The 984-nt window shown below is 45.4% G+C and overlaps 1 protein-coding gene across 1 annotated transcript in view; it reads right to left on the bottom strand.

The window, feature by feature from the left end:
• The window catches only part of SLC37A3 (solute carrier family 37, member 3), a gene marked incomplete at its 5' end in the record, with an annotated part of 37412 nt that overhangs the window by 20915 nt on the left and 15513 nt on the right, over positions 1 to 984 (bottom strand). The window contains one exon of the mRNA XM_012649747.1: positions 318 to 463. Within this exon, the coding sequence (XP_012505201.1) occupies positions 318 to 463 (146 nt within the window). The remainder of the gene's footprint in view (positions 1 to 317; positions 464 to 984) is intronic.

The raw sequence follows: 984 nt of genomic DNA, 5'->3' as shown, positions 1-984 counted from the left end.
GGCAACAGAGTGAGACTCTGTCTCAAAAAAAAAAAAAATTGAGACCTATGGCCTTAGCCCACACTCAGAATCTGAATATGGCAGGCAGGGTGTTAGAAATGTGTTTCCTGGGCTAGATCGTCCCTAAGGTCCACACCATTTCCAACACACACTGTTGTGAAACCTTCTCTCTCCCTGAACTATTACATCTTTCTCAAATAGAGGGAATATGTGGGTAGTGTCTAGGGCATCAAGTTAATTGACTTTGACAAGTCTGAATAATCCAAGTCTGTTAAACCACTTAAACAGAGAAATCAAAGAGGAAGGAAGTGGCATACCCAGCTTTCCCAAACCAGTTGCCCATAACAGCAACCACACAGGGCCAACCAGTGGACTGTAGCAGGCCATTCACAATCCATAAGCAGCAGTACAGCCATTTGTTGTAGAAATGCAGCCATTCTGTGACAGTGCCAAAGACAAATACCTTAGAGAAGAAAGAAATAAAAAGGGACATGTGACATTCACACACTTTCAATAGACTCAACTGCCCACCACACTTATGTTTCTGAGCAAAAAGACTATATGAAGAGTACACTCAAACAGCAAGTGCCTAAGAGACATGTGGCCGACTCTTACAATGCTTCTGCTCAGAGCCGGCGCTGAGGAGGCAACCACCAAATCACGACTAACCCGAGAGGTGAAGATGTCCAACAACATAAAAGTCATTAAGTTATCAGCCCTCCAATGTGTATCTCCAAAGCTGAAAAGTTAATTCCTCATTTTTTACCTCATTTTATATCTATTTCCACCTCCTCTCTCTCAGACTGTGTGTGTGGACGTGGCACTCTCCAGAGGGCTGCGGTGAGGACCAAAGGAGCCCACGGGGGAGACCCCCTCTGGCAGCACCAGGCGCTGTTCTGGGTGAAGGTACGGGATAAGCGCTAGTCACTGTCAGGACTGCAGCTACTAAGTTGATTAGGGAATCTAACTTGTGATCTGCTCAAT

This window comes from Propithecus coquereli, unplaced genomic scaffold (assembly GCF_000956105.1).
Source record: "Propithecus coquereli isolate 6110/MARCELLA unplaced genomic scaffold, Pcoq_1.0 Scaffold302, whole genome shotgun sequence".
Classification (NCBI taxonomy): domain Eukaryota; kingdom Metazoa; phylum Chordata; class Mammalia; order Primates; family Indriidae; genus Propithecus; species Propithecus coquereli.
Note: the sequence above shows the minus strand (reverse complement) of the source record. Positions and strands in the feature narration are given on the sequence as shown.